The sequence below is a fragment of the Parambassis ranga genome, chromosome 8, assembly GCF_900634625.1.
Source record: "Parambassis ranga chromosome 8, fParRan2.1, whole genome shotgun sequence".
In the NCBI taxonomy this organism is placed as follows: domain Eukaryota; kingdom Metazoa; phylum Chordata; class Actinopteri; family Ambassidae; genus Parambassis; species Parambassis ranga.
Genome location: NC_041029.1, coordinates 3,379,624 through 3,406,949, shown reverse-complemented (window position 1 = coordinate 3,406,949; position 27,326 = coordinate 3,379,624). Strand labels below are relative to the sequence as shown.

The window sequence follows — 27,326 nt, the reverse complement described above, 5'->3', positions numbered from 1 at the left end:
AGAGGAGATGAGAGCTAATCTGAGCCACATGACACCACAACACAAACCTCAGGGAGCGACAGCAGCACAGGCAGCTAACAGATCTGTCTTTATGGAGGCTAACAGCAGCTTCCACGGCTACATGTCAGAGGGCTGCGCAGGTGTGTGCGTGTGCTGCACCCGAGATGGTAAATATGCGCGCGCACACACGCACACACAGCATGTATGAAAAGTATTTGAACTGGTCTGTGTGGACGCGCAGGTTAAACTGCATTAACAGGAGAATATGATCACAGCCAGCTGAGGTGCCTGGACAGTGCGTGTGTGAGACGGAGAGATAAAGCCGGAGGGAGAGTGTAGGTCAAAGTTACAGCTCGGGTCCTGATCGGCCATTATCTCAGCTGTTGCCTGACTTACAGCTTAACCAACATGGCTCCTCTGGAGCCTCCGTTCCCCGGAGCGGCCAAACAGTGAAAACAATCACAGGACGAAGTGCACCGAGAGCCGCTAAATCAAAACGCCTTTCCGTCTCTCCGTCTTCTTCTCGGCGTTAAACGTAACGTGAATATGACCGCAGAACAGCGGACCTCCGGTCAGCTAGCCAGCTGCGCCATGTTCCTGCCGACAGAGGGAGACCGACGCAGCTGTGCAGCTAAACAGCCTGTACACACGGTTTAACGTCCCTTTTAAGCACAATTTTAGATGTTTACACGCATTTGAACAACCCTCTCCCATATGCAAACAACCAGGACGCCACACAATCAGTCGCAGTTACCGACGAGAAACCTGCGTCGTCAAATTAGCATGGTTGCTAACGCTAGGTCGAAGCTAACGCTGCAAAGCGGCTAGCCAGTCCTCACTTCAAGCGCAGCGAAGCCGTGACGTTAATTTAACGAACATAGCGGCACATAAAAAAATCAAACTCACAAACACACATGTTACTAAAAGTCAAACACACCGCGGCAGCCACATCAGAGCCTCTTTCAACTAGAATGTACGCACAGCTGGCGAGAAGACGCTACCCAGTGTTCGTACAAGTTAGCCTCGGCAGGTAGCAAGGTTAAACCGCCCACAAAAAAATGTTTACCTGCCAGAAACGTTCAGTGATCTGAAGGAAACCCGAACAACCTCCAATCACTACAAAACAGCAGAGACTCTCCGGCGCAGGGCGACCTAAACAGGATGCTAGCCGTGATAGCCGTGTGAGCTAAGTCGTGGCTAACTAAACAACAGCGGCTGCTACAGCGCAGCAGCACCCGGTGCTCCGGTCTGTGTGCACCGGCGGGACAAAAAGAAAGCAGGAAAACAATGTAAACAGGCTCTCACCTCATTGAAGTATAAAGTGCAACAGAGTGGAAAGGAAAGCCGACAGTAAGGCTAAAGAAATTCAACGCGTTTGCAGCATCTACGAGGGGAAGCATTCATCCTGCATGATCGCCATTTTCTTCACTCACTGCTGGCTATAACCTTCTTTCACTAGCGCTCAGCTTTCCCCTCCTCTCTCTCTCTCTCTCTCTCTCTCTCTCTCTCTCTCTCTCTCTCTCTCTCTCTGTGTGTGTGTGTGTGTGTGTGTGTGTGTGTGTGTGTGTGTGTAGGGGGGAGACGCCAGGAAACACTCACCACTTCCTCTGACTGAAATCCAAACAGTGAGACACCGCTACACTGAAATCATGAGTGAAGAGCTTTAATGGAGCTGAGATAAACAAATAAACAAAGGGTTGTTTATATTTTAAGCTGAAGGACAGCTCTGTCTGAAAAAACTAAAAACCTTAAAAATACAAAAATCTCAAGTCACAGAAACACACACTGTAATTCCTAATCTTAGTCTTAATCTTAAATCAGGAGGGATTCACAAGTCTTTGTCTGCTCTGAATTAATTAGATTCTAATAAATAAAAATTTACACATAGGCCTAGTTTTACATTTTTTTCATTTTTAAAATTTAAATTGTGTGTGTGTGTGCACAGGGGGCTACAAGAAAACAGGTCAGGAACTCCTGCTGTAATTAATCCTGTTATTATAAATATAAGATGACCTTATTAAAAGCCACCTCTTTGATTGTTGTGTGTCAGTGTTGAGGGAGCAGAGGCAGCCACACCTCCGTCACCTCCTGGAGCATCCAGGCCAGCTGGGAGACCATTGAGCAAGGCGGCTCCATGCGGGGCCTGTGCCCAGCCGACCGGGCTGCACCTCCTCAGCTGGCTGCTGGCAGGAGGACTCTCTGTGATCATTCTATAAAGCTAATCTAATTAATGTTGCCTGTTCAGCTGCAGTGTTATTTTAATCCTTCCTAATATTCCTTTATTTGTCATTGTGTTGTTGTAACAGTCAACTACCAATAAACATATACAACAGAGGGGAATCATGATTGAACAATTTCATGATAAGCTGCAGTTCTTCATCACGTTTCTGTTTGTGAGTAGCTGTGGAGCATCATTGTGTTTTTGCTGTTGGTTCCCTTCTGTTCTACGGTGGTTCTACTGATCGCAGGGACGGACAGGATGGAAGGTGCTGCTCCTGTGAGCTGACAGAGGAGTGGTGGCTGTAAGCCGTCCTGCAGAGGTTTAACCTGCTCTGAACCTGAGAGGATGCTGCTGCTTCCCAGTCAGGCAGAGTGGCTGGCATGGTCCGCTCACACTGGTCTGGAGACAGACTCTGGTCTGGAGACAGACTCTGGTCTGGAGACAGACACTGGTCTGGAGACAGACTCTGGTCTGGAGACAGACTCTCAGCATGACCCTGACAGTCTGGTGCGAAGACACCACGGAGCAGGCTGGAGAGACGCTGTGGACACCTGAAGACCAGGAGTCTCCCTGAAGCCTGAGGCCTCACAGAGGACATGCTTCAGGTGTACCTGTGACAGTATGAGGAAAGGAAAGTGAAACTCTGTCACACACACATGAAGAATGCAGAGAGTCTGAGCCCGTCAAGCTGCACGGAGCTGTTCACGCTTCAGCGGCTGTATCAGAAAACAACCACGAAGAGAGTAAAAACGCAGAGAGGGAGAAACAAACACAGGCTGGAATCTGCAACGTTTCACCAACCAGACAAAGGCTGGGCTGCTCACAGCAGAGACACGCCAACACACGCAAGTGTGTGTGTGTGTGTGTGTGTGTGCAGAGCCATGACCATTGACCCACCAGAGGCAAAAACAACCTGTTATCAGTGTGTGTTTGACTGTGAGGCAGAGAAAGAGCCAGAGTTCACCTGCTGCCAGGCAAAGATTTGATTTGAGCAGGTATCAAAGATTAGATCCTCCAGCACGTAAACAGGTGCCCCCCCCCACACACACACACAGAGTTAAGAACAGAAGAGTCCAGTATCTCTGTGTGATTTCTTCACATGTGATTTTACAGGTGACAGAACACGAGGTAAGCAGTAAAACTAAAAGTCCAGGACAACCCCAGGATGAGAGATCCATAAAGAACAATAAAGATCTGAAGGAGCTGTCCCACTGTCCCACAGGGGCGGCATCTCTCAGAGGTCACGCCAGTGACCGGTAAATGATACTTCCTGTTTATCAAGATATGCTGCTCCTGTTGCCTAGCAACCTGGAGTTGATGCTAACACTTGAACGTTGACTCTTCTGCTGTTAGGGTGGAGTCTGCTGTGCACTGTGGTAACGAGCATCGAACTGAATCCTGGGTTATGCTGGGCCATGAAGGAGCCACCTGATGAGTCCTTTGTTAGGACAGACACGTCACGCTGCAGTGATGGGTCAGTCCAAAGGATGCAGACCTTCACAGAGGAGGAAGAGGAGAGGGAGAGGAGCGCCTTCACAAAGAAGTAGATTTGAAAAGAGTCCGTTACTGCTGGATTTTGTGTAGAATAAAAACCTGCTAACATGCTAACACATTCCAGATTGAACAGTTTTTATGAACGTTGTTTGGCTTCAGGAGGCAGTGACATGACAGCAGGCGGGGTGGGGCAGTGTGACACTGAAATACAAACACACCTCTGCCCAAACAAAAAAAAATGTGACTGCAGACTGGCTTTGAGTGGAGGAAGTAAACCCTCAGCTGAAGGCAGAAACATCAGCAAAGACCTCCTGAAAGTCTGGTTCTAGTGTGAGGAAGACCTCAACAATCAGAGGCGGAGGGGCATAAACAGCAGTGTGTGTGTGTGTGTGTGTGTGTGTGGGTTTGAACACTTTTAGTCTCTAGGTGCTACAGTTAGTAGCCCAGTGTGTCTTTGCACAGGTTCAGGGAGCAGAGAAGTCAGGGAGCTTGCTAACAGTCTGTGACTGTGTCACCTTGACGGCCGAGCAGGCGGAGGGTTAATCATTCACACACATAGACTTGGAAAGCAGGAAACAGACCCTGACTGCCTGAGCAAACACACACACACACCTACACGTTACCAGCTCTGAAAAAAGTTATGCAACAACTGTTGTGCAGAGACAATCAGAGTGAAGTGTGAGTGTGTGAGAGGAAAAGTGAGCAGCAGGCGGAGAGATTATGAGGGTGAGACAGACTGACAGACAGAAGAGAGATTTGCATGTCAAGTAGTAATAGGCTTGTCCTGAGTACAGACACTGCTAAGCTGCAGTGTGTGTGTGTGTGTGCAGGGCACTGGCTGCCTCTGCACCCATCACACGTACATTTCAGCCTGATTGCTGTGTGTGTGTGTGTCAGCTCACACACAGCTGATGGTGGACATAGCATCACAACAAACATGGACACCATTCACTGTGTGTGTCTCACAGCTAAAACCAACAGTGCAGGTTTTAGCAGAGGACTGCTGGGATACCCGGTCACATGCTCCCCTCTCAGCTCCAGTCTGGGATGTTCGCTGTCTGTTCCTCCAGCTCTCAGCTCACAGCAACACTCACAGATGTTTCGTTCATTCAGACTTCTACAGAGATGTTCCTTTGTCCTGTGTAACACAGAGAAGCATCTTTTAAATGGATTTGTTGTTTCTAAACTTACACCTGGTCTTCAACCAGTTACCTGAACATTTACCCCCCTTCAGCTCACACACACACACAGATAGCTCTGCAGCACATAGATATAATATCTTTGCATTCTGTCCCTGTAATCCATCACCGGGTCTTGAATATGCAGATGAGTTGTGATAAGCGTGCTGGCTGACAGAATAACACATTCAAACGTCCCCCGTTATTTCAAATCAGCCTCATTTGTATTCATGTCACACTGATCCACCACTGCACCAGTACTGCACAGATCAGTGGACACGGGGAGCTGTGATTGGCCAGTCTTACTGTCATTCATCTCTAGCATAGCATGCTTCTCAATCTTCCCATTAAATCAGCCAATAATAAATAAATAAGGATAGCATGCTGCTCCTGACCTGAGTTATAGCATCATCAGCTAGCTCGTTCTGTTTCCTGACCAAAGAGACTGAGACTGCTCAGATCACAGATGAGGCAGGTGAGAAGAGGAGCCCAGTGTCTCCTGGGTAATGTTGTTTATTTAGAACCAGAGAGGAGTGCAGCAGACAGCTCCATGAACAATAACATGCTGACATCACCATGGAGGAAACAACTTTACCATCAACATGAAGTTAAATGCCAGGATGTGACTGGTGTCCATATGTTTTACCTTTCTAACACAAACTTTGGTCTCTTATGTTCACGGTGAAGGAACGCAGAGGTGCTCGGTGATAGATGTGTAACCTAGCAACAAGTGCTACTGTGAAGGTGAGGCGCTGGACGCTTACACCTGACCGTGGACACAAACTCTGTTGTGATTTAACCTGTAAGAAACCTTTAAACATCTCTTCTTTACATGAGTCTAGCTGAGAGTCTACACGACGCCATTTTAGAATCAAAGTTATTCTTCATCCTGCTGCTGAGAGGCTCCTCAAACAGAACCAAATGTCCTCACACACATGCACACACACATGCACACACACTGCCCCAACCCCCATACCAGTGCAGTCCAAGCAGCCCAAAAGTGTGTGTGTGCTCAGAATGTTCCAGTGCATGGGGGAAGGGGTGTGTGTGTGTATCTAGATTGTCCTGGCATGCTGCCAGTCTCTCAGTCTCTCATTACCACTGTGTGTGTATGTGTGTGTGTCTGAGTGCGCAATGGGGGCCTGTCAGCGTGACGGGCGTTTCCATGGCGATGCCCGAGCAGGTTCCAGATGCAATGCATCATATTTCTATGTGCACGCACGCACACACACACACACACACACACACACACTTGTTAAATTGGCAGCAGACCTCTGGTTCACCATGCAGATTAGTTTTATCCTGATGGAGCGACTCTCATTTAAATATTTATTCCTTCTTTTATTCTCCCCTGCTCTGGGCTGGATGATTGGCTACTCTCCCTCCCTTACTCTCTCTCTCTCTCTCGCTCTCTCTTACCCACACACACACACATTCATTCCATCATTCACTCTAATCCTGAATAGTTTTGCATTCATGGAGAACCTGAGTGAGAAGAGTTGAATGAGCTGCTGTCTGTGAAACATCAGGTTAGCTTAGCTTAGCATACAGAATTAAAGTTGCTATGCTAACTTTTTACTAGCCGCTGTATAAACATGAGCAGCGTCAGTCCTCTCATATAAATGAAACCTGCACGATGAGTTAGCATGTTAGCATGTTAGCATTCCTGTTCCTGGATTGATGCGTTGATGAAGGTCTTGCTGAGATAAAAGGACTACAGTGATCCATTTTTATAACCTGTTATCTGTTTTGCTGAACACGTTTTGTTGTGTTTTGTAACTTTCCTTGAAGTCTCAGATTTTTTTCTGTGAGATTTAATTTGCCTTCATTAGAGTAATGATAAAATATGTCGTCCATGCAGCACCGAGCAGCCAATCAGGAGCAGATCAATAGATTGTATCCCTGCCTCCACAGCAAGCGTGTGTCAACATCACTTATTCATGATGGCATACAGTTACAGTGGATAAACACACACACACAGGCACACAGACACACACATTGCTGGTTTAAGTTTCTGAGGAACAAATAAATATTCTATCAGATCTGTTGTTTACACAGAGAGTGTGTGTTGGTGTTGTTGCTGCACGATGACTCAATACGACAGTAAAAACTATAAACACATCTGTCAACACCTGTAACACCTGGAAGGTTAACGATGAGAAAAACGGTATTCATGACAGCCAATCATCAGCCAGTATCTGTCATCCAGGAACACAACCACAAGTCACACACCACACAAACGACAAACACTGGAAGACACACACTGATGGACCAACGCAGACTGCTGCCACCTGCTGGTGTAGAGATGTATGTGGACAGGTTGGTTTGACGAGTCTCCTTATCTGTACAATAAAACCTGGATTCAGACCACAGCTAAAGAAGCTCAGTGTGTGTGTGTGTGTGTGTGTGCCTACACTATTCTGTACTTGTCTAGTTTGTGGCTCATTATGATGCAGGGAGGCGGGGCAGAAGGAGGCTGTGGGAATTATGTAAATGATGGAGCTGTCGTTACTTTAAAATAGAGATGAAGAACATTCTGACTCACACACATCATGTTCACTTAAACACACACACACACTGATGAAGATACACACACAAAATGAAGCCTCTCTCATTCACTCAACATCTTACCTTTACTTTACCCTTTTACCCTGCCACACACACACACACACACACACACACACACACACACACACACACACACACACACACACACACACACACACACACAGCCATAAGGTGTCTAGACAGCGCAGCCATCAGTCTGCCCTCTGGTGTGTGCATTGATCATAATGACAAAAGGGGGGGGGGGGGTTAATAAATATGTATGATGGGAGCGCTCAGTGTGAGCTGACCACTCTGCTCTCTCTCTCTCTCACACACACACACACACACACACAGACACACACATTCCATGGCAGAGAGACCTCTGCTGAGGATGGACTGATCAATAACAGCAGAGGTTCAGTTTTTTCCACAAACATCATAAAAACTGTGGCTGTTTTACCACAACTGTCCACAAGAGGCCACCAAACCCACAGCTGACCAGCAGGCAGTAAATAAAAACATCAGCTGGTCCCGACAGACATAAACAGGACAGCTGTGTTGTTTATTACTAAACGTTAACTATGAAATAATGCAACAATATAAAAACATTCATACAGTTTGTCTAGCTCAGTTGGGACAGTCGCATCTTCTACTTATAAGCATATTAACACAGAAGTAATTATAACCAGGATGAACATATGTGACAGAAAATAAGGCACCACCTCTCCCACAGGAGAATTGTACTAAAGGGTAGAGGCAGAAGGGTCGCCATCACTTTATAGGGGGCACCACAGAAGAAGAAAAGCGGGTGGGAGACTCCAAACTTAAAGCTGAAGACAGGAAATACTGAAACCTGACAGTTGTGTATGTAAGAAAACTGATTTTGTGTAATTATAACAATGATCATTCAGGAACCGGTTACATAAAAATGCAGTAAAATCATTTGAAAAACTAATGAAGAATTAGATTTGACATTTAGTGGCTTGTAGCTTTGGACTCAAATAATGTAGTCATGATGCCAAGGATGCAGGAAGTGAATAATGTGAGGTGGTACAGGGCCACCTTCTCCTCTCTTTCAGAGGTTCAGACTTCTGAATCAGAACTCCAAAAGAGATTTATTGTCACGTTTAACAACAGCATTGAACCTTTGTCTCTGGTCACCCAGAGAAACATGATCAATCTAGAACCCTGCCTAGAACATGGACACAGGAACCTAGCCCTGAGGCCAGGTAGCCATGTTTCCAACAGATCCCAGGTCCATGTGCAGTCCTGCAGTCCTGATGAGTTTCAGTTCAGTTTCAAAGTCTCATGAAACTTGACTATTGTTTCTATGGAGTCAGTGGGTACACTCTGCTCCACAACCTGACGGACTCCGCTCTCTAAAGCATGGTAGTACTGCTTCAGCTCCTTCAGCTCAGTCTGCAGTCGTTCCTCCACCTGCTGTCTGTCCTGCTGAGCCTCCATCAGCTTCTTCTCATACTTTAACTCCACAGCTCTTACTTCCTCTTGCAGTTTCTTCTCATAGAACTCTCTGAGCATCAGCTCTCTCTGATCCAACATCTGCACCACCTCCTGGTAGGTGTAGTTGGAGTAACACTGTCCTCCATTTACAGCCACCATCTTCTCCACCTTCTCCAGCAGATCCAGGACCTGACTGCGATCATCAACTCTGAGGTTGTTGAAGACGTGGTATCTCCTGTCCACCTTCTCCAGGATCTCCTGTAATTCAGGCCCAGCACTATTTACCAGCTCTTCAAAGTTTCCCGTTACTCTGTCTCCATGGGTGAAGAGTATCATGGTGTACTTCCAGGCATCCTCTCCAAAGATCTCCTCCACCTTCTTCACAGCATCTCTTTCCTCTGCCTGGAAGGGCCCCACCTTGATGACCAGCAGGATGGCGTGAGGTCCCGGGGCTGACATGTTGATGCACTTTGATATCTCCCTGCTCACTGTATCATCAGGCAGGGAGGTGTCGAAGAGGCCGGGGGTGTCGACGACAGTCACCTCTCTACCTAACACGTTAGCTTTCTTCTTCTGGCACTCACTGGTGACTGAACAGAAAAGATTAACCCATTAACACAGCAGTTCCATCAAAAAGGACATTAGTGCACATTTAACGGACCACTCAGCAGGTCAGAATCTCACTCTGATGTTAGCTGAAGATATTAATCAACAAAAAAGATCATGACACCTGAGAGTCTGCTGGTGCTGGCTTTGAAGACATTTCTCCCCAGTATGGTGTTTCCACTGGAGCTCTTTCCTGATCCAGTCCTCCCCAAAAGAACCAGCCTGAAGTCTGACAAAAAAAACACAGTTAGAAAGAATGGAGCTGAACACATAGAAGCTAATAAAATCAAAAAGTTAACCAAAGTATAAAACAGTTGAGTGATCTAAAAGTAGTGTTAGCTGCTATATGTTTCCTTAAATGTGTCAGTTCCATGGGGAAGAGGACAACTACTGAATGAGTTGAAGACCGTTTTAAGACTTTTAGAGTTGACGTCCATACGAATGTTAAAGTCACCCACTACAATGACTTTATCTGTGCTGAGCACTAAATCTGATAAGAAGTCTGAACTCTGGAGCAGGAACATGTATCAGGCATGTTCGCCTTCTCTTTCCATATTATGTTTTTCTTTTTTTTTAGATACTTTAGTAAAGAAATTGTTTAAGGCTGCTGCCAAGCAGTGTCATACAATGACTAGCAAGGCGCGCCACAGGCAGGGTGAAATGTCTGATGTGTCTGATGACACCCAACAATGACTTAGGGAGGAGTTGGGGTTGAACCACCAACCTTCCAGTTATTGGACAACCCTGCTATACCACTGTGCCACTGCTGCCCCAAACAGCTACCCCAGATGGGACTCTTGCCCAAAAATGAAGAAGCCTCTGCTCTTCGCTGTAAATCACAGGACCGTTTGAGATATTTAAAGAGTTTTTTAACCTGGAGGAGGAAGATCCATACTGCGTCGTCTCTTCCTTTCTGCTTCTGTTTATTCACAAGAGACAACAGTTAGATGAAGCAGAATGTGTCTGTCATGGTCCCCTGACAGAGAACTCCACCCCAATGAAACATGATGCCTGAAACAAGCTGAATCCTGTCTGAATCGGAGAAGGTTGGAAAAACAGAAGAAGAGAAAACACACTTTCACACTTTCTTTTAGCAAAACACTGCGAACACCATCAGAACTTTGAATAATTCTGAGCAGGTCAAATGCTATGTGATGTAATGATATAAATCTGATGAAAGGCACAGTGAGGTAGAAAAGCATCTCTGCTGACAAACCAACAAAGCATCCACAGAGTGAAAGTGAAAGTGACTGTAAGGAGGGCTGGGTTTAGTAACGTTCAGTTCAAGGTGACTGGAGCAAAGAATCACTGCTCTTCATAACTTACTGCAGGTTTCGCTTTCTGCCATCATATCAGATGAAGCGTCCTCTCTTCTGTGTCTCTCAGCTCAACTGCTTCAGCTCCCGCTGACACGTTTCCTGCCACAGGAAGGAAGCAGAAGTGAGACTGTCTGATCAAGGAGAAACAGGTCAGGTGGTTTCTTTTATTCCACTGCACTCACAGCAGGAACTCTTCATTTGCAGCAGGGGTGAGTTTGACTTCATACTGCCGAGGTTTCACTTACGGCTCCACATTGTTTTTATATACAACACATGATTGTGTTCAGTCCAGTTTTAAGTCTTTAAGTCTTAAGATCAACAGTGTCAGGCAAACTCCCTTTAACAGGAAGAAACCTTGAACCCGACTCATAAAGAGAACCTTCCTGCTGACAGACGGCCGGGTAGAGGAGGAGAAGGAGAGGGAGAGAGAGAGAGGAACAAACATGCAAATGTTGTCGAGCAAGATGAAACAGTTGTGTTTATATTATAGTGGATGTATATATCATCAGTTCATAAATAAAGGTGATTAAAGATCAGAGTTCATGCTAACCTACATGTTGTGTTGCCCATCGGTCGATGACGGCATGGCGCGGTCGGGACGCTTCGCGGCGGACACTCTCTCTCAGGGGACGTGCGACGATGACACCGCGCGTCCTGATTCACCTGTTGCGCATAAATATGGGCGTTGCCGCTTTGAGTGACAGGCGGTATCACAGCGCGAGTTTCCTGCTTCAACAATCGCCCGACCTCCTCCTCTCCGCTCCGCACCCCCCCCCCCCCCCCCCCCTGTCCATATTTGGAGTGTTGGCGGACTTTGGCGCTGCCAACATGGCGGCGGTCGGAGCCTCCCACTGAACCTTAAAAAGGGTGACGTCACCGAAGCTCTGTTCATAGATTTTACTGTCAATGTTGTAGCGTGAGAAATCGAAGGAGTGAGAGCTCTTACTGTTAATACAAGATCTTTAAAAAACATTATTGAGACTTGATTAAAATGTGGTTTGTATTTTGCCTTCCCTACAGAATAAGACAGTGGTTCTAAATGTGTTAGGAGCAGCTCACAGGACTCAGCTCTTTCAAAGAGAGACGGCGTTTATTTAACGTTTATTTAAAATGAGGGTTCTGGCTAAAGGCAGAAGTTAGGCAGGTTGAGTCCAAGAGGTGTAACTCATTTCTGTTGTCTCCTGCAGGTTCTCTGCTGCTCAGACATGGACACACATCAACTCACTATTGTCCTCCTGGGAAACGTGGGAGTTGGGAAAAGTGCTGCAGGAAACACCATTCTGGGAGAGAAGGTTTTTGTGTCCAAAGCTTCCTTCAAATCAGTGACAACAAAAATTTGTGAAAGCACTGGAACTGTGTGTGGGAAACAGATTTCAGTGGTTGACACTCCAGGAATATTAACTTGTAAAGGGGAGATCGAACGCTGGTGTCAGGACCTCCTGCAGCCCTCCACACTTTGTCTGTTCCTGGTAGTGATCAGCATTGGGCGGTTCACCAATGAACAGCGGAAGGCTGTGGAGGAAACTATGTCAGTGCTCAAACAGGATGGGCTGAGAAGGAGCTATATTCTCTTCACAAATGGAGATGCCTTAGAAGACATGACAGTGGATGACTTTATAAATGAAGATGATGAAAGTTCACTTCCAGACATTGTTAAAGAGTTTGAAGGGAGGTATCACGTCTTCAATAACAATGATAGATATGAGGCCCAAGTCAAACAGCTGCTGATAAAGTCGGGCCACCTTCAACCCACCTTCTGTATGTATTTGGGTGTTTATTTCTCACTGCTGTTTGGTGTGTTGCCTCTGTCTCTCTCCTGCTTCAACAATAGCTTTTCAATGTTACCCTTTGAATGTGAGTGAGTGACTGTCCCAGGACTGTTGCTGAGATATACTCAATTCATTTTGGGCATGCCATTTTCAAGCTGATGCCTTAAAAGTGGGCTTGGGGTGGAAGGGGTTAATCTTTACTAAGAAAACTCATGGGCATGCAGCAGTCATAAGACACTCTATGTTTTCTTCCCTCCAGCTGCAGGTTCTGAGGGGTCTCTGGTGCAAAGGAGGATCGTTCTTCTTGGTCGACCTGGAGCAGGGAAGAGTTCATCCGGAAACACCATCCTGGGGTCTAATAGGTTTGAATCAGACTGTGACTTTGATTCAGTCAATACAGAGACTGTGTCTAAATCAGCAGAGGTGGAGGGCTATGAGGTCACTGTGGTCGATACTCCAGGGTTCACTGATGAAGTTCTAACTCCAGAGCAGTTGTACAGGGAGATCATGGAGACTTTGGTACATGCCAATCCAGGTCCACACGCCTTTGTTATTGTGGTCAGAATAGGCAGGGTGTCCAAAACAGATATGGATCTGATTAACCTACTTTCACAGCTGTTTGGCAGTGGTGCTCGAAACTACACCATGGTGCTCTTTACCTATGGAGACGAGCTTGGAGAGGCATCCATTAAGGAGAAGATTCGCTCCAGCCAACAAATGTCCAGGCTGGTGTCAATGTGTCATGAGAGATACTGTGTGTTTGACAACCGGAGGAGAAAAAACAGACAAGTTCGGGACTTCATAGATACAATAGAAGAGATAGTGACAGCTAATGTTGGAGAATACTACACCTCTGACATGTTCAGGATGGCTTACACCTTCATCAGAGAAGCTCAAATCACTGGATCAGGTGGAACTGAGGCCCCACAGCAAAGAGCACAGAGACGGCTGGAACCTTTTCTCAGTGGGATGTGGAGGAAAGTTAAACGCATTTTCTGTTGTTGTTTTCGGCCCACGACCAGCTCAGATGATGATGATGATGATGATGATGAAAACATACCACTCATGGCACCATCTCACAGCTAGTAGGGAAGTGTGAAGCAGTGAGTGATTTTAGATTGAACCATCGTGACAGAAGCCTTTCAGTTGTGTTTTTCAATCACTGCACACTTAATGGATTCATTCAGCCTGTGGTGACTCTTTCCTGGGTTTTACTCTGCAGGTGCTGTGTGTTGGATTGAGTTCTGCCACAAATGGCACAACATGAAACCATGTAGATCCTCCCAGTTTCTTGCTTTTTGAGAGTTGTTTACTCATTTTTTGCAGAACTGATGAAGCTGCTTAGATGAGCAGTGATAATCGCTGCCTTGTTTCCAGCCTTCTCTTTGTGTGGTTGGTTTCAGTCCAGTTTCGGCTCTTTTGGTTGTACTTTGTTATTGATGAGTTGGAGTTGTTTTTATTTATGTTAGTGTGTCTTTATTTAAATAAAGCTAAAAGGGGTGAAGGTGCTGAATTGTAGTCTACGAGCAAATCAGAAGCTCCTGTCGGCAGAGGTCAGAGGCCACCTCTTAACTCTTTATTTACAGCTGAACTCAATTCATTGCAATTCAGAGAAATTCATCCTAATCTAAAAAGTGTTTTTATTTTATTTTCATGTGGGACCTGTAGTCAGAGTATGTGGCCTGATTGATTAACTGTCGACGTTGTAAACACAAAATGATTGTGATTAAACATATGGTTAAAACATGCCACTTAGCATGAATTCATTTGATCTTGAACACAATTATTGTATCAATCCCAAGTGGACACCCACTAACAACAGGAAGGACAACAGCCGACGCAGAAAGAACATCTGCATTCCATATGTGTCAGGAGTATCAGAGAAACTCCGTAGAATCTTCAACAACCATGAGATCCCGGTCCATTTCAAACCGATGACAACACTGAAACAGAGACTGGTTCACCTGAAGGACAAAACTCCCAGGGACAGACACAGCACTGTGATATATGCAGTCCAGTGAGGAGTGCTCTGATCTGTACATTGGAGAAACTAAACAACCACTCCACAGAAGAATGGCTCAGCACAGGAGAGCCACCTCCTCAGGACAAGACTCAGCTGTTCACCTCCACCTCAAAGAGAAGGGACACTCCTTTGAGGACAATAATGTCCACATCTTAGACGGAGAGGACAGATGGTTTAATATTTATCCATTCATCACATATAGCTAAATGTAATAGTTGCATGTGATATTTTTACATTCGGCGAATACACCTGCAGAGCTCACGGTCTGAGCTGAGACTGTCCTAATTTAACACATTTTAAACCTGGGGTTCATTTCCTGTTTGATGCTGTGATGTCACAGGAATGTTTTCCCTCCCAGGCTGAAGTGTGCAGTGTGTGCTGAGCAAAGCTAACTTCTGAGTTTTACTGTAAAAAGAGAAAATGAGAGCGCCCCCTGGTGGAAACAGAAGACTCATACAGACAGAAGCAGCATCTCACCTTTTATTTCCTTCAAACAGGAGAAACGAAACTTTCCTCTGATAAATCATCTTTGAATGTTTTAAATTAAACTTTTACAAAATGAAACAGAAAAAGAACACAGGCTGAAACATTCAGCGTCTGTGAGGCAAAGCTGCAGCTTCACACAATAAAAGGCTCTCAGGTGATTCACAATTATTTCACATGAAGTGCTTTTATTCTGAAGGATGCTGTCAGAGGTGAAGAGCATCCTGGGAAATCAAACATGAGTTCAGGCACGTTTTGGTCAGAGAAAAAAAACATCATTCATATAAAGGTATTTATTGTACTTCCAGCGTGTGTCTCCGCCTCCTTACTCTTCCTCTTCTCGTGGCTCAATGGTGAGCTGCTGGTCTCTTCCTCCTCTTCCTCACATAGACCTTCATCGTCTCCTGGCTTGCTCTCTGCTCTGGTGTGGGTTGGACCGGCTGGGTGTCTGCCTGATGGATGGATGCTCTGAGGACCGGTTCTGTCACTGAAGGACTTCCTGCTGGGGTCAGACCTCCTGCTGGTCGCATGGTCGCCTTCTTGATATCGCTCTCTCCTCTCTCTGCCATGTGAGGAAGAGGAGGAGGAAGAGGAAGAGGAGAGGGTCTTCTTGCTGCCGTAGTCTCTCCCTCTGTCTCGGTCTCTGGGTCTGTCCCGCCCTCTGTTCTTGTCACTTCTGTCTCGGCCAGCAGAGGGAGCCAAACATCTGTGTGACAGACTGGAGGCTCGGTCCCTGTCCCTGTCCCTGTCCCTTCCTCGGTCCCTGTCCATCTGCTCTGGCTTCTGTCTCTGCTGTCCATTGTCTGGATGAGGAACATTGTCAGTGTGGACTCTGGTCTCTGCTTGGTCTCCTTCCTCCCATTTGGACTGAGGCATCTGAGGAAGAGGAGGGAACCCAGGCTTTGTTTGCAAAAAGTCTGAACGACTGCTGCTGAAACTACCAACCCTATAAAAATCATAACTCTGCCTCATTTCATGTCATGTTGGTTTCATTCATCATTCTGTGTTATCCACTGCTGTTTAATCTTACTTTATTGTCTCTCATTGTCTGTATGGAGCAGCAGAGCATTCTGGGGTCTGCAGTTCCCTGTGTGGGTCATTCTGGACAGACTGTGACCCCTCAGCTGTGCGTCCTCATCTCACAAACATACCTGAATGAAAGCGAGCTTGTCCTGTCCGTCTGCAGCTCCATCCTGAAGGTCCTCCTTGTCAGGGTTCTCCACTGTCCTCCTCTCCTGAGTCTCCTCCTGGCTGCAGGATTTAACACAGAAGTTCAAATTAACTCAGTGAAGTGTGTCAGTTTGGTGTTAACACATTAATGAAGAGTGTCTGCACTTTGACCTGCAGTCTGTCCTGTTGTTGACCTTGTCCTCCTCCTCCTCCTGCTGCCTCCTCGTCTCCACGTCCTCGGTTGTGTTTTCTCTCCCAGTCTCAGCTAACTCTCCCCTCACCTCTTCTCTGATGTCCTCCTGCTCCTCCTCTCCTCCTCCCAGAGCACAGTGCCACAGGTCCAAGTCCTCCTTCTCCTCCTCTCCTCCTCTGTCTTCTCCTGCCGGACACGTCACATGCTGGTCTCTGCTCCTCCCCTCAGCCCCTCCCTGCTCTTTGTTTACCTCCTCCTGCAGTGGTTCCTCCTCCTTCCATCTTCCTTGGAGGTTGATGTTGAAGCTGATCTTCCGCAGAGGTCTCACAGTCACGCCTCCCTCCCAGATGTCTCTGGTGTCCAGTGGCTCTTTGCTCTGGCAGGTTTCAGGTTCTTCTGCAGGTTTTGTTTTCAGACTTGTCTGTCCCTGGTCTGTCTGCAGGTCGTCTCCTCGCCTCTTTCTGTTCTCCGCCCTGCTGTCCTCATACTGTCCCTCTCCATCTGAGTTTTTGCCTCCTCTGCGTCTCTCTGTTTCCTCTCTCACTCGTCCCCCGTCGTCTTTGTCCACAGGCTGATGTGGTTTTAGGACATCTTGCATCGGTTCTTGGGTGTTGTGTCTCCTCTTTCTGTCTGCAGCCTCAGAGGATGATGAAGACTCCTCTCCTCCTCTTACAGGCTTCTTTGTCTTCTTGTGTCTCAGGAAGTCCTTCACGTCCTCGTGCCTCTTTGTGGTGGGCTTCTTTGGATAAGCTCTGTCTTCAGACGGCGTGGAGCGACCATCACTTGATTTGGGCAGAGACGAGCGGCTGTCCCTGGAGGACTGAGATGGCGTGGAATGACTGTCAGATGAAGACTGCGATGGAGGAGAGCGACTGTCGCTGGACGATTCAGAGGACGGGGAGCGTCTATCAGGTCTGGTGGTGCTCTGTCTGTGGGGTGGGCGCCTGGCATCTCGGTCACCCCATCGTGGCGACAGTGGAGGATGAGGAGGAAGAGGGACCTTGTAAAGAGGAACAGGCAGCTGTTGGCAGCTGCTTAAGTACTTCTCACAACACTCCTCGTACCTCCTCCACTGCAGGTGGCGCTCTGACTCCAGGATGCCGGTCAGACCTGAGCTCGTCTCCAAACGCTCCCCTCCGCTCCTGGAGCTGCGGCTCCACTTCCTGCTGTGATGACAGCTTGTGCGGGTGTCTGAAGGGGACCTGGACCTGGACGGCGTGGGGGAGCGTGAGCGTTTGTAGTTAGAAGTGTGGGAGCAGGAGGGAAGGCGATGGGAGCGTGGAGAGCGGCGCCTGGAGAAAACAGAGATCAATGAATCAGTTATAAAAGAAAACAAACACATGACTCCAACGTGACATGAAGAAAACCTAAACTAAACATCTGTCTTAAAGAGACACACCTGGATCTGCTTCTAGATCTGGACCGAGATCCAGATCGAGATCGAGACCGATGGCGGCTTGAGTGTGACGATCTTGTGGAGCGAAAGGAGGAGCGTGTGTGGCTCGATCCGCTGTGAGGCGACCTGAGGAGCACCAGGACTCAGATCAATACCCATAATAACATCTGCTGATAAATACATCTCTTATGAACCCTCAGAGCTGTATCTGTGTGTTTGTGGGTCATCACAAAGTCCTGCTCCTCTACACACACACACCATCATGTCTGCAGTCAGACGTGTGTGTGCAGAATCAGCTGCAGAAAGCTGCAGATCAGACAGATACTCTCTGAGTTGGTCATGTGACCGCTGCTCACATGCGACTCCATCATGGCTTCCTGCTTGTTGAGGAGGAGGACAGAACTTTTAGTTTTTTATAGGATCTTGTTGGAGTGAACTCTTTATTTCTGGAGGAGTTTTAGATTCAGACATGTTTAATAAATGAGTGTGATGCATTCAGGGACCCTCTGACATTAGACATGTTATTGTGTGGAGCAGCTGGATGTTTGTTGTACCTGTCCTTTGTTGATCTCTGGTACCTGACCCAGTCCTTTGGGGTGGGGAGAGGCATTAGGGAGGAGGAGGGGGAGGAGCAGAGAGGAGGGACGGGGGCACCCTGGGGGGCTGGAAGCATCCAGAAGGGTGTGACAGGTGGGTACCCAGGAGGGAAGCTGGTGTGAGGCAGGTAGGCTGACAGGAATGTGTTAAACAGGGGGGAGGGGGGGAAGTGAGGGGAGGAGGCAGACGAATGTGTAGAGGAGGAAGAGGAGCAGAAGGATGTGGAAGAGGAACGAGACCACTCAGTGTTTGACTCAGTCCGGCTACAGGAGATGCCAGTTGAGGAAGAAGACCTGCAGGGACATTAGAGGACAGTTAGAGACAGAGACACACACATGGACACAGACACACTCTCACACACACTCACACAGACACACACTGACCTGTCCCTGCAGGCTGACAGACCAGTAGGGGAACCTGTGGAGGACGGCTGCTGCTTCACACTGACTGTCTCACTGTCTTCAGCCTGAACACACATATTTCATTCAGAAAACTGTTACAGAGTGTGTGTGTGTGTGTGTGTGTGTGTGTGTGTGTGTGTGTTCTCACTGGCTGTGGTGGGGCAGCAGGGTCTTTGATTGACAGCAGAATGGATGGGACAGCAGCGGCCTCCTCCTGCGCCTCCCTGTGTGAAGACAACAGACTTCAGCACCAGAACGTCTTGTTTACGTGCCCTGCTGTGACCTTTGACCTGTCTGTTCACGTACCTGACTGATGTCTCCAGGTGTGTCTCCTGCATGGACGTGCTGTGTGTTTCTGTGTCGGCAGACGTCTCAGGTGACGTGTCTGAATCCTTCAGAGGACACAACAGGACAGAGAGGTTAAATGTGTGTCTGATCAGTGTGTTTACACACACACACACACACACACAGCTTGTCATCAGCAGCTTCACCTGCCGGCTGCAGGCTGTCAGCTCCGGGTTCGGCGGCTGGCTCGGCGGCTGACTCGGCGGCTGGCTCGGCGTGTTGAGCGGGGCCTGGGTGCTTGTTCTGCTGAGGCCTCGTTCCTTCTTGAACGTGTTGATGGCCTGGAACCAGACAGACAGAGGACGTCAGCTCGGCGCTCCACCCACACCGAGCTACGCCCCCTCACACTCACCTGCCGCAGGAATCTGTTGGCGATCAGGCTGTCAGGGGACACATCAGGCTGCTGACAGGTGGGACAGATGTGGTCCTCTGAGTCCAGCAGGGCGGAGCGAACACCTGAGAGGCAAAAAGGCTTATAAAAACACACATCGGCATCTGTTGGTGTGAGTGTGTGTGTGCGTGCTCACAGTCGTCACAGAAGCTGGTTCCGCAGCAGGGTATGATCACGGCATCGGCCAGCAGGTCCTGACAGATCAGACACAGGAGCTCCTCGGGCGGGGACACCTCGTCGTGCTCACGCTTGGACTCGATCTGTTGGATGAAGGGAGGCTTGTCCTTTTTACCGATGGCGTATGCCTCGCTGAACAAACAGAGACATGTCCACAGACAATAATCATCATTCAGGTAGAGGAAATGTAACACAGCACACAGCCTGCTCCACATACTCTACACGGAGACTGTGTCTGCACTCAGTCAGGAAACACACACCAGAGCTAATCCGTGTTAGCCTGCTAGCTAAACTATGGAACTACAACTGGAATGTGGCGTTTCCAGACGTAATGTGTCGTCAGTCATCATCTACACACACTGTTCACACTCACGCGTCTATGGTGGGGATAGCGTAGCGCCCACTGTTGGTCAGCATGACTCCTTTGATGCTGGGATCATCCACCTCCACCATGAAGGAGCGGGGGATTCCCGTGCTCTTCTTTATCTTCAGAGGGGTCTCGAAGGACTTATCCTGATGTACACACACACAGACACACATCAACACGTCTGCAGACATATAGACGTGTGTGGCAGAGCTGTGAGGATGAGTACATGAACCCACCCCACTGGTGGGACAGTCCCTGATGTGGTGTCCGCTGGATCCACAGCGATAACAGGTGTAGTTCACAGGAAGGGCGGAGCCATGCTTGGTGGACACACTGCGCAGAGGAGGAGCGGCATCAGAGAGAGGAAGGCCTTTAAACGTGAGGACACAGGAGGTGGGGGCTCACCTGGCGATGTCGTAGTTGGACTGAAACATCATCGCTCTGATCTTGTCTTCCTCGGGCACGTCTGCGTCAGCCAGGTTAGCAATCTGCAGAGACAGAGGTCAGGACAGGACAGACACGGCAGGACAAAGATGGGGGGGGGGGGGTACTGTACCTTAGAGAAGAAGGCTCTGCTGGTAGACTGCACTTCCACCTGTGAGACACACACAACCACATGAACCCAACACACTCCTCCCAGATCAAATATCAATAATGTTATTGATTAGCCCTGCATTCATATTTGCCCAAAACCATCACTGTGGGTTTATGGGTATTGATTCTGATTGGTCAACTGTTCAAGATGTTTCTGTTTAACTGAAAGTTGCCATGGAAACAGTAACATCCATCCTCTGAACCCGCTTCGCCCTGCAGTGCAGGGTCACGGGGGGTCACCAGTCCATCACAGGGCGACACACAGTAACATAACACATCAAAACAAAGGGTCCAGTCAGTTATTGATCAGTCACTCGTGTCTGGTGTGACTTTAAATGAAAAACAACTCAAGTAAGGAGCTAAAGTTCAACATGTTAGCTGTTAGCTCAGAGCTCTATGCTGAGTCAGCACACACACACAGTGAGAGTTTAAACCCACAGAGTGTGACCCTGCTGTCTGTTTGCTGTGTGTGTGTCACTCTGCAGCCTGAACCTCAACCTGTTTGGATTTAACCACAGTTTGTTTCAGGTCAAACACATAATCAATACATAACACAGCTTCATACAAAAGACTTTATTGGAGGAAAAACACAGAAAAAAAGTGTGTGTGTGTTTCTGCAGACGGTTTTCCTGCTGAGAGAGCAGACAGAACATCAGATCACATGGAGCACCTGCGGTCCCTGAGGAGAAGCCATTTTGTTTAGTGTATAAAACCTGCAGCTCAGCTTCAGGAACAGTTTCAGACGTTTCTCTGCTGCCTGACGTCATCACTCTAAACTAAGATGGCGGCGCTGGTCAGCATTGACTGAACCTTCAAAATAAAATAAGCTTCTTTGTTAGCGGAGGGGACTAACTGTGGAGCGAGTCATGTAATCTCAGGTCAGCGCCCTCCGGTGGACTATATGAGAATGTTTTCACAGAACGACTGTCCGCTGGTTACAGCAGAGACCAGAAGGACCAGAGGCAGGGCGTGACCTCAAAGATCCTCAGCCGTCTGCTCATCCGGTAAAACCTGAGGTGACCCGTCACTGAAGGCCTCCTCCTCTAACAGCACCCACAGTCCTCAGTGCTGAGCGGCGGTTTGGTTTATCAGCTGTGAGCAGGGCTGATAAAGTCTGATCCACCCGAGCAGACGGCTGAGCCGACACAGCAAGGAGCTCACAGACGGTCTGTGATAACTGTCCATTCACTGTCACTAATAACACACTGGTCAACAACAGCCAGTCAGAAATCCTTGGATAAGTTTTAAATATTACACATGTGTGTGTCTGTGTGTGTGTGTGTGTGAGAGAGAGAGAGAGAGAGAGGGTGTGTACATACGGCTCTGCCGGCTGTGTGTTTGTGTGTCTGTGTGTGTGAGTGTGTGTGTGTGTGTGTACATACGGCTCTGCCGGCTCTGTGTGTGTGGTGAAGCTTCATGTCTGGCCGCTCTCTGAAACACAGGAAACACGTTATAATAACAGTCAGGTGCTCTCACACAGCAGCTGGTCGCTCAGATCACAAGCTTCCTGCCGTGGGATGAGGGGCGGAGCCTCCAGCGCTCAGACGCCGTCACTACTTTTCAGATTAGAGGTAAAAGCCGGTCTGAACGCTCACTCTGTTACAGGCTCCTGAAGTCTGCGGCGTCTGAGGGACAAGGACACTGCCCAGGCCTGCTCACTGTCTCTGTCTCACTGTCTGTCAGTCTCTCACCCCTGTCTCTCCCTGTCCCTCTGTCTGTCTCTGTCCCTCTCCCTGTCCCTCTCTCATTGTCTGTCTCTCCCCCTGTCTCCCTCTTATTGTCCCTGTCTCTCTCTCTCTCTCTTTGTCTCCCTCTCATTGTCTCCTTCTCATTGACTCTGTCTCTCCCCCTGTCTCTGTCTCTCTCTCATTGTCTCTCTCCTGCTGTCTCCCTCTCATCACCCCTGTCCCTCTCCCTGTCTTCCTCTCATTGTCTCTGTCTCTTCCCCTGTCTCTCTCCCTCATTGTCTCTGTCCCACCCCCCCCCCCCCGTCCCTCTCATTGTCTCTGTCTCCCCCCTGCCCCTGTTTCTGTGTCTCTGTGCAGGTGGAGCTCTGATTGTCTGTAGTTAATCTGGTGTGCGCTGTAACACCACCCTCTGTGTGCTGCTGACGGAGCACATGACTGCCGATCTGTCCCACTGAGTCCTGCTTTCCCAGCAGAAACCCCACAATGCACTGCTGCCCTGCACTCTGACCAGTGAGCAGGTTCACCTCACTGTCAGCGTTCAGGGGCCAAGCGGCGGCTCCTCCCATTACCCTGAGTCACACCAGCTCTGACAGAGACAGGAAGTGAAGAACACACACTCACACGCTGGGTCTGCTGCTGGAGGATTTGAGTCTGCTGACGGGGATCCTCCTGATGATGACGGAGGACGCTTTGGGGATCAGACTGTTATCATCAGTGTAGTCTGTGAGGGACAAACACGTTACAGATTTATGTCAAAGAGCTGAGTGCAGGATGAGTCATCACAGCTCACCGAGGGCTGTTTTATCTGAATGTCGGCAAATAAATGGAAATGATAAATGAAATGTGGAATTTCTCCAGAAGTTAAAACTATTTAAAAACAATGTCAGAATTTTAAACATATTTAGTGAGAATTACAGCATGTTTAAACATTTTAGGTTTCCCTTTTCTGTCACAAGTATCTGAAATATCACCTTTTCTCATGCTTTAATAGATTTACCAGAAAGTATCAGATTTACTCATAAATAACGTTTTCAGAGCTCCACAGAGCCTGAGAGGGAAAGAATCTGCAGTTTTGATGTGTGTGTCTGTGGTAACAGAGTCAGGATGTCAGCAGAGCGACAGCTGGAGTTTCAGTCACTGTTTCATCCTCAAACTGAACTCTGACCACCCAACACCAAGTCGATTCTATTCTATTTATGCAGCGCACTTTACAACCAGAGGGAACCCAGAACCCAGAACCCAGAGCCTGAAGCCCCTGAACAGCAGCGGAGTGTGTGTGTGTGTGTGTGTGTGTGTGTGTGTGTGTGTGTGTGTGTGTGTGTGTGTGTGTGTGTCTCTGTGTGTGTGTGTGTGTGTGTGTCCCTCCTCTACCTCTGAGCTATTTTTAACCCGCACCTTTCCACGCTGGGCTCCCTCCAGCCCCCCCTCTTCTGTCCCGGTTCTGATGTTCTGGACCCGTCCCACCTGTCCCCTCTGTCCCACGTGTCCTCACCTGTCAGCTCGCGCTCACACAGTGTGATTTACCTTCTTTGGTCTGAGCGTTGGTGATGAGCAGGTCGCAGTCCGCCGCTCGGAGCTTCTCTCGGGTCATGATCCTGCTCTTCAGGTCGCTCAGCGTGATGTGCGGCCCGTCGAACAGGACCGTGTCGTAGGTCAGCCTGGAGGAGAACTTGTAGTGGATGTGAGTCATGATGAAGTCAGCGGAGGACCGGCTCCTCCAGCGGCCCGGTTGTTATGAGGCAACAAAGTTAGCTAGCAGCGTTAGCAGCCGCTCACAGTTAATGAGCAGCGGGCGGATAAAGTGCTGGGCACCGGGTGACATTTCCCGGAGGGAGCCGGGACCGCAGCGGGAGTTCCGGTCACGGCGCGTTCACAGACTTTTGGCGAGAATGTGAACTTTTAATCCGGTAACGCGGCCATCAGCCGCTAATGTTCGCTGACAGAAACCACCAGCTGTTTCCACGAGCAGCGGCGCGTCAGCACAGCGCCGGGCCGCCTTCACGGCCCGCCGGCGCGCTCGGACATCTCAGACTCACACCGGCGGCCCACGCACCGACTGCATTTTTAAAATGCGGGATTAAAAATAAAAAGACTGTCGCGGCCAGATCCAGGCATTACAAGCTGCTGCAGGGTGTTGAATGAACACTCTGCGCATGGGTGCTTTGTAGTTTTAGTATTTTAAATACATAAGTAATTACATACATTAGTAATTATGTAGTAACACATTTAATGTATAAAATTCTATATAGTATATTATATATATTTATATATTATCTGTTCATGCTGTGTCAGAACGCTGTAAATAAAACTGTCCATGTCTCTGGGTCTGGTGTTGATAATCCGACCTGTCCAGGGTAGATAGCTGGGAAAGGGTCCACCCCCCGTGACCCTGCAGGACAAAGCGGGTTAATAGATGATGGATGATAATAATCCAAAAGTTCGTACCGTCCGTAATCTCTCACCACACAGCCAAACGTTCTTTCTGTTACATGAGGTGAAGTTGAGCTTTCCGTGGGTACCTGAAGGCAGCATCTGTCTCCATGCGGTGTGCGCACCTGTTGTGTCTCATTGGGGGCAGTGAGGCAGATCAACAGATTTAGGGAGTGACACGTCATAAACAGAGCCGTTGCTTCACACTATAGGGGCCCTAGGCGAGAAGGTAACACTGGGGCCCTACGGGCTACAAGATTCTATAGAAATGCCGCCCCCCCATCACAAAGACATGTACAGTGATGATTATATAAGCAACCTTTTATTTGAATAATGTGGAACACATATGAAAATATTATCTTAAGGAAACATAAAAAACCTGTACAACACAATCAAAATACATCATAGAAATATGTACTCTGAAGACTGTCCACAGTGGTGGTAAGTAACTAAGTATTTGTACTTTGTTACTGTACTTAAGTAATTTTTCATGTATTTTTTATGTATCCCCAAGTTAAAAAAACAATCCTTGAGTCCAGTTGCCTCAATTTAAACTCTTGGAAATTAAAAGCAAGTACTTAAGACTTTGGTTAAGTAGGACCATTGATGTAGCACATCTACTACATCTACCAACAGACTCAACAAGCTCATTAGGAAGGCTGGCTCGGTACTGGGAGTGGAGCTGGAGTCTGTGGTGGAGGTGACGGAGAGGAGGATACTGAGGAAACTCCTCAGTATTCGTAACAACACGTCTCACCCCCTGCACGACACACTGCTGTCCTACAGGAGCACATTCAGCGGTAGACTGAGACTACCGAGGAGCAGCACAGAACGCCACAGGAGGTCCTTCCTGCCAGTGGCCATCAGACTGTATAACTCCTCCCCTTTCTGTAGGGAGAAGCGCTAGATAATCATGTCAGGCATCACTGTCATTCCCTATATTATGTTTACTTAGCACCTTACATCTCCATATTGTATCCATGTATCATATATTGTGCTCATACCGCGTACTGTACTCTTTTTGGATTATAGTGACACTTATACTTATACTCTGTACTTAACTGCATTTAATGTAACTTAATACCTCTGGCACAAGAATTTCCTTCGGGATTAATAAAGTTTTATCTTATCTTATCTTATCTTATCTTACCTTACTTTTACTTAAGTACTAAACATCAGTACTTCCTCCACCACTGACAACACAAGATATGATGACTAGTATTGTTATTATGAAGTTTGTCCACAGTGCAGGATCATCAGTGAGACCTGGACACCTTGGACCTTCCTCTGTTACCAGGTCAGGTGCTGGAGGAGCAGAGGAAGGAGTGGAGGCTCTCAGGTGTTGGACTGCTGCTGGGACGTCCTCTGGAGTTTCCTCACAGGGCTCCACATGACCTGTGTGGTATAAAACCATAATGATCAGCCTGATCATTAACAATGTAAATAATCCAGATTATTCATAATGCACAGACCTTCATCTGTGGAGGTTGTGGCATCTTCATGAGGAGACACAGACAGGTGTTTAAGCACAGCACCTGATGAAAAACATTTAAAAAAGCCATAAAATAACAACTATATGACAATAATTAACCAGCTTGTCATTTACAGAGAAACACCTGAGCATTAATAAACACTAAATAGACTAAATACATACATTAGTTTTTCCTGCTGTGGTTTAGAGCTCATTAACTCTAACAGTAAGTTGTAACAGCAGCACTTAGCTTAATGCTGAACAAGCTAAAGTAGCATTAGCATAGCAGCTACACACTGTTGCTGCATGAGCTAACAAGCTACTTTACAGCTTCATTTACGTTTTTATATACATTTACGTTTTATATCACGTCATTATATTGACGTTTGTAACTCATTTAGCAGACGTTTATACGCAGAGCGACTCAGTGAACATTCAGGCTGCAGCATGAAGGAGGCTGTAGTGACGTCTCTAAAGTGTTCTGTGATACAATGTGAAAAAGACAAACAGTGGTGGAGTAAAGCTGGATCCATACTCCGCGAGACAAAGAGCGGAGAACGCGCTCCACGGGTGGTAAGAGATACAAAAAAAAGGTCTTTTCCGCACTGAGGTACCATACTCCGCGAGACGCGTGTGTGCAGAACTCCTCATACGGCCCGCCCACTAAACTATAAGGAAAGACTTTACTGAGTTTTTTAACACACCACAAGGACGTGTGCCATGGCAAGAGGGCATTATACAGAGAGGGTGCCTGCAACAGCGTGAGATGTCCGGCGATGAGTTGTGAAAATGCGACATTAAAAGTAACAATAGCAAAGATTCAGTGTTTGTGCCTTTATGACCACATTTGCACATCTACTGTGTTCCAATGTGCCTGCGATACTTCAAACTGTCCGGTGATGAGCTGTGAAGATGCGACATTAAAAGTAACAATAGCAAAGATATACTGTTAACGAGCCTATTATGCCCGGGTATGTAGGAGTATATAGAATGGTAACAGTCACC

The 27,326-nt window shown here is 47.7% G+C and overlaps 4 protein-coding genes and 2 long non-coding RNA genes across 15 annotated transcripts in view; 3 read left to right on the top strand and 3 right to left on the bottom strand.

Annotated features, from left to right (window-relative positions):
- The window catches only part of LOC114439336 (trinucleotide repeat-containing gene 6A protein-like), a 39,459-nt gene extending 37,946 nt beyond the window's left edge, over nucleotides 1-1,513 (bottom strand). For 4 of the 6 annotated variants that reach the window (XR_003671040.1, XR_003671041.1, XM_028411194.1 and 1 more), the window contains exon 1: nucleotides 1,306-1,513. The gene's annotated coding sequence lies outside the window, so the exon portion shown is untranslated. Of the gene's footprint in view, nucleotides 1-1,066; nucleotides 1,192-1,305 lie in introns of those variants that run through there. The other 2 variants (XM_028411196.1, XM_028411197.1) reach the window with 1 other exon arrangement.
- LOC114439418 (uncharacterized) lies at nucleotides 21-2,332 on the top strand. Its single transcript, XR_003671053.1, has 3 exons — nucleotides 21-167; nucleotides 1,575-1,625; nucleotides 2,051-2,332. It is a non-coding gene; the product is annotated as an uncharacterized LOC114439418 (long non-coding RNA).
- Nucleotides 2,333-3,285: 953 nt separating this feature from the next.
- On the top strand, nucleotides 3,286-3,829 carry LOC114439422 (uncharacterized). The gene is made up of 2 exons (XR_003671058.1): nucleotides 3,286-3,477; nucleotides 3,575-3,829. It is a non-coding gene; the product is annotated as an uncharacterized LOC114439422 (long non-coding RNA).
- Nucleotides 3,830-8,023: 4,194 nt separating this feature from the next.
- On the bottom strand, nucleotides 8,024-11,562 carry LOC114439392 (GTPase IMAP family member 4-like). 4 transcript variants are annotated; one of them, XM_028411318.1, is made up of 6 exons: nucleotides 11,377-11,562; nucleotides 11,009-11,212; nucleotides 10,834-10,925; nucleotides 10,382-10,426; nucleotides 9,632-9,736; nucleotides 8,024-9,491 (listed from the first exon to the last, which is right to left on the bottom strand). In XM_028411318.1, exons 3-6 carry the CDS (start codon nucleotides 10,856-10,858, stop codon nucleotides 8,728-8,730), a joined length of 939 nt encoding a protein of 312 aa, XP_028267119.1. In that variant the 5' UTR covers nucleotides 10,859-10,925; nucleotides 11,009-11,212; nucleotides 11,377-11,562; the 3' UTR covers nucleotides 8,024-8,727. The 4 variants fall into 4 exon arrangements, with proteins under 4 accessions (XP_028267119.1, XP_028267118.1, XP_028267117.1 ...); XM_028411317.1 differs by having other exon boundaries at nucleotides 11,009-11,209; nucleotides 11,381-11,562; XM_028411316.1 differs by lacking the exon at nucleotides 11,009-11,212.
- LOC114439377 (GTPase IMAP family member 8-like) lies at nucleotides 10,802-14,555 on the top strand. 2 transcript variants are annotated; one of them, XM_028411291.1, is made up of 3 exons: nucleotides 10,802-10,975; nucleotides 12,014-12,584; nucleotides 12,855-14,555. In XM_028411291.1, exons 2-3 carry the CDS (start codon nucleotides 12,032-12,034, stop codon nucleotides 13,679-13,681), a joined length of 1,380 nt encoding a protein of 459 aa, XP_028267092.1. In that variant the 5' UTR covers nucleotides 10,802-10,975; nucleotides 12,014-12,031; the 3' UTR covers nucleotides 13,682-14,555. The 2 variants fall into 2 exon arrangements, with proteins under 2 accessions (XP_028267092.1, XP_028267091.1); XM_028411290.1 differs by having other exon boundaries at nucleotides 10,802-11,035.
- Nucleotides 14,556-15,269: 714 nt separating this feature from the next.
- On the bottom strand, nucleotides 15,270-24,428 carry LOC114439344 (E3 ubiquitin-protein ligase RBBP6-like). The gene is made up of 18 exons (XM_028411222.1): nucleotides 23,945-24,428; nucleotides 23,042-23,141; nucleotides 22,115-22,163; nucleotides 20,695-20,733; nucleotides 20,544-20,626; nucleotides 20,375-20,471; nucleotides 20,145-20,284; nucleotides 19,731-19,903; nucleotides 19,556-19,659; nucleotides 19,350-19,484; nucleotides 19,165-19,250; nucleotides 19,007-19,082; nucleotides 18,841-18,923; nucleotides 18,415-18,750; nucleotides 17,864-17,986; nucleotides 16,443-17,756; nucleotides 16,253-16,352; nucleotides 15,270-15,977 (listed from the first exon to the last, which is right to left on the bottom strand). Exons 1-18 carry the CDS (start codon nucleotides 24,108-24,110, stop codon nucleotides 15,381-15,383), a joined length of 3,801 nt encoding a protein of 1,266 aa, XP_028267023.1. The 5' UTR covers nucleotides 24,111-24,428; the 3' UTR covers nucleotides 15,270-15,380.
- Between the last annotated feature and the right edge of the window lie 2,898 nt (nucleotides 24,429-27,326).

Coding starts and splice junctions, on each gene's coding strand:
- LOC114439392 (XM_028411318.1), bottom strand. CDS start 10,858: ATGATGGCAGAAAGCGAAACCTGCA. Junction 10,427..10,833: donor GGCAGAAAGCGAAACCTGCA/GTAAGTTATGAA, acceptor GTGAATAAACAG/AAGCAGAAAGGAAGAGACGA. Junction 9,492..9,631: donor CAGCACCAGCAGACTCTCAG/GTGTCATGATCT, acceptor TTTTCTGTTCAG/TCACCAGTGAGTGCCAGAAG.
- LOC114439377 (XM_028411291.1), top strand. CDS start 12,032: ATGGACACACATCAACTCACTATTGTCCTCCTGGGAAACGTGGGAGTT. Junction 12,585..12,854: donor CCACCTTCAACCCACCTTCT/GTATGTATTTGG, acceptor TCTTCCCTCCAG/CTGCAGGTTCTGAGGGGTCT.
- LOC114439344 (XM_028411222.1), bottom strand. CDS start 24,110: ATGACTCACATCCACTACAAGTTCTCCTCCAGGCTGACCTACGACACG. Junction 22,164..23,041: donor TCCAGCAGCAGACCCAGCGT/GTGAGTGTGTGT, acceptor CCTGTGTTTCAG/AGAGCGGCCAGACATGAAGC. Junction 20,472..20,543: donor TCCAACTACGACATCGCCAG/GTGAGCCCCCAC, acceptor TCCTCTGCGCAG/TGTGTCCACCAAGCATGGCT.